This window comes from Camellia sinensis, chromosome 9, assembly GCF_055761805.1.
Source record: "Camellia sinensis isolate YWXY chromosome 9, ASM5576180v1, whole genome shotgun sequence".
In the NCBI taxonomy this organism is placed as follows: Eukaryota; Viridiplantae; Streptophyta; class Magnoliopsida; order Ericales; family Theaceae; genus Camellia; species Camellia sinensis.
The window spans coordinates 48,230,230-48,232,699 of NC_138969.1; the positions used below are offsets into that span (position 1 = coordinate 48,230,230).

Below are 2,470 nucleotides of genomic sequence, written 5' to 3' on the forward strand. Positions count from 1 at the left end.
GAGTCCTACAAAATGAAATGTTTGAATTATCGAAACGAGACCTGAAATGGATTCTATCAACCCAACACATGACAATCAAATTCATATTTGGATTTTAAAGAACTTGAAGGAGAATGGTATGATGGTATGCACTTTATGCAAAAAGCTTAATTTTTTTCACAAAAAAATATAACTCTTTTTCTTCACAAAAGAATATAACTTTTTGTTTCTTACAAAATATATAACTTCTTTTACAAAAAGTATAATTTTAGTTATACATAACTTTTAGTTACATATCATAACTTCAAAATTTATAAATTTTATCACAAAAATTGTAATTTTCATCTCACAAAATATATAATTTATACATAACTTTTCTTACAATATATAAGTGCACATTGTAACCTCTCCCAAGTTGAATCCTAAATTTATTGCTCTAAATTAATATTTGATCCAAGTTATTTCCTATGATTGGTCTTTTGTAATTCTTTGAATTCACCAAAATGGCAACATGAAACGACACAACAAGAGACAATAGCCTCCAAAAACAATTGAATTATCACAAGAAGAAAACTCTAGGTTTTCACATCAACAAACTTTAGATTCAACCCCACTCTCCATATATCGAATTCTTAGGCGATTCCCACAAACAAGCCAAACCTTGTTTTCTCCGCAACACGACCTTAAATCTGACATTCCTATCTATATTTACACTTCCATTTGACCCATCACATATACGTACCCTATTCTACATTAAAACCACCACCAAACCCACCACTCCCCACTACCACTTCAATGGGTTCTCTCCCTTCGCCTCCACCATCCATGCCGCCACGGTCGCCAGAAACTTCCCTCTCCCACAACCGTGTTTATGCCCTGTTTTGCTTTAAAGAGCCGGGGCCTAATTCAAACATCTCCAATTGGTTAGATTGCTACAATCCGGTTGACAATACGTGGACTCATGTTACCCCAATTCCGGGACTAATTGAGAACCATTTGTTGAAGGATTTTGCCATGATCTCTATTGGAGAATCAATCTACATAATTGGCGGCCGCCTCTGCCGCAAGGACCGTGCTCCCGCCACCACCGAATCCGATGAATTTTTTGAAGTCAACCAAGAAGTACTCTCGTCGGTGTTACGTTACGATGTCAACACCGATCAATGGTCCAAATGTGCACCACTTAATACACCTAGGTATGACTTTGCGTGTACAGTGTGTAACGATAAGGTCTACGTGGCAGGGGGACAAACCACGCTGGCAAGTGCCAGGGGTGTGTCATCTGCTGAGGTGTACGACCCCTCACTCAATGAATGGACTCCATTGCCAAATATGAATACCTTGAGGTATAAGTGTGTGGGCGTGACGTGGCAGGGGAAAATCCACATGATTGGTGGATTCGTGGAGAGTGGTAACTTTGTCGGGGGGTATGTAGACCGAAGCTCTGCTGAGGTGTACGATGAGGAAAGGGGAAAGTGGGACCTCGTGCCGGGGATGTGGCAACTGGATGTGCCACCTAATCAAATAGTGGCAGTGAATGGGACACTATTAAGCTCAGGGGATTGCCTAAATGCATGGAAAGGTCATATTGAGGCCTATGATGGGAAGCTTAATATATGGTACATGGTTGAAGGGTCACAATTACAAATTCCTTCATCACCTACATCGACATCGTACGGTGGTGAAGAGAGGTGGCCTAAGATCCAACGGCGATACCTCACGATGGCAACGATTGGAACCCACTTGTACCTCTTGGCAGGTTATCGGAATATTGAGGAATCATCACTATCGAAATCAAGGGTACACGTATTGGACACGTCAGCAACTGGAGGGACATGGAGGTGCTTGGAGCCCACTGAAGAGGAGGGAGAGAAGGAGCTGTGTAGTCACTGTTGTGTTGTTCAATTTCCTTGAGAATTTGAATGGAAAAAAAAATAATGTTGGTATTTGCTTGACATAATTTAATCGTACTGTATAACTAAGGTTTTGATAATTATATAAATATATTTATATCTATTATAATACTAGGGATAACCCGTGCCTGAAGGCAATGTGAATAATTTTTGTTTGATACACACGTGCTACGAAATTCAATTATAATAAATCAATTTAAAATGATAATATTACTTCAATTTAAAACTTCACATAAAACAGGAACAAAAGATATAAAGAAAACTGAAATAAATAACTAATAAATTTCAAATTTTTTATTTCCTAATGAATTTATCCTGAATGTAGGCTTCCCATCTCATTCACATAACTAGGGTTGTACCTTCAAGAGTTTCCACCTTATTCTGTAACATATTTTCAAAATCAGCCCTATTTAAGAAATAGTTCAAATCAGTCTAATAAAACATCAAATATCAATAGGAATAGATCAAATTCTCCAAACTTTTTCACAGTTTCAACTAATTACTTATAAATAAATGAAATAAAACTAATCCAAGTTACTTTGAAAGCTAACCTTATTGTTAATACCAGAATATCACGG

General features: G+C 37.6%; 1 protein-coding gene across 1 annotated transcript; it reads left to right on the forward strand.

The window, feature by feature from the left end:
• The first annotated feature begins 468 nt into the window (after nt 1-468).
• On the forward strand, nt 469-1,934 carry LOC114312559 (uncharacterized). Its single transcript, XM_082888644.1, has one exon. The coding sequence runs from the start codon at nt 775-777 to the stop codon at nt 1,891-1,893; it is 1,119 nt and encodes a 372-aa protein (XP_082744770.1). The 5' UTR covers nt 469-774; the 3' UTR covers nt 1,894-1,934.
• Nucleotides 1,935-2,470: the final 536 nt, after the last annotated feature.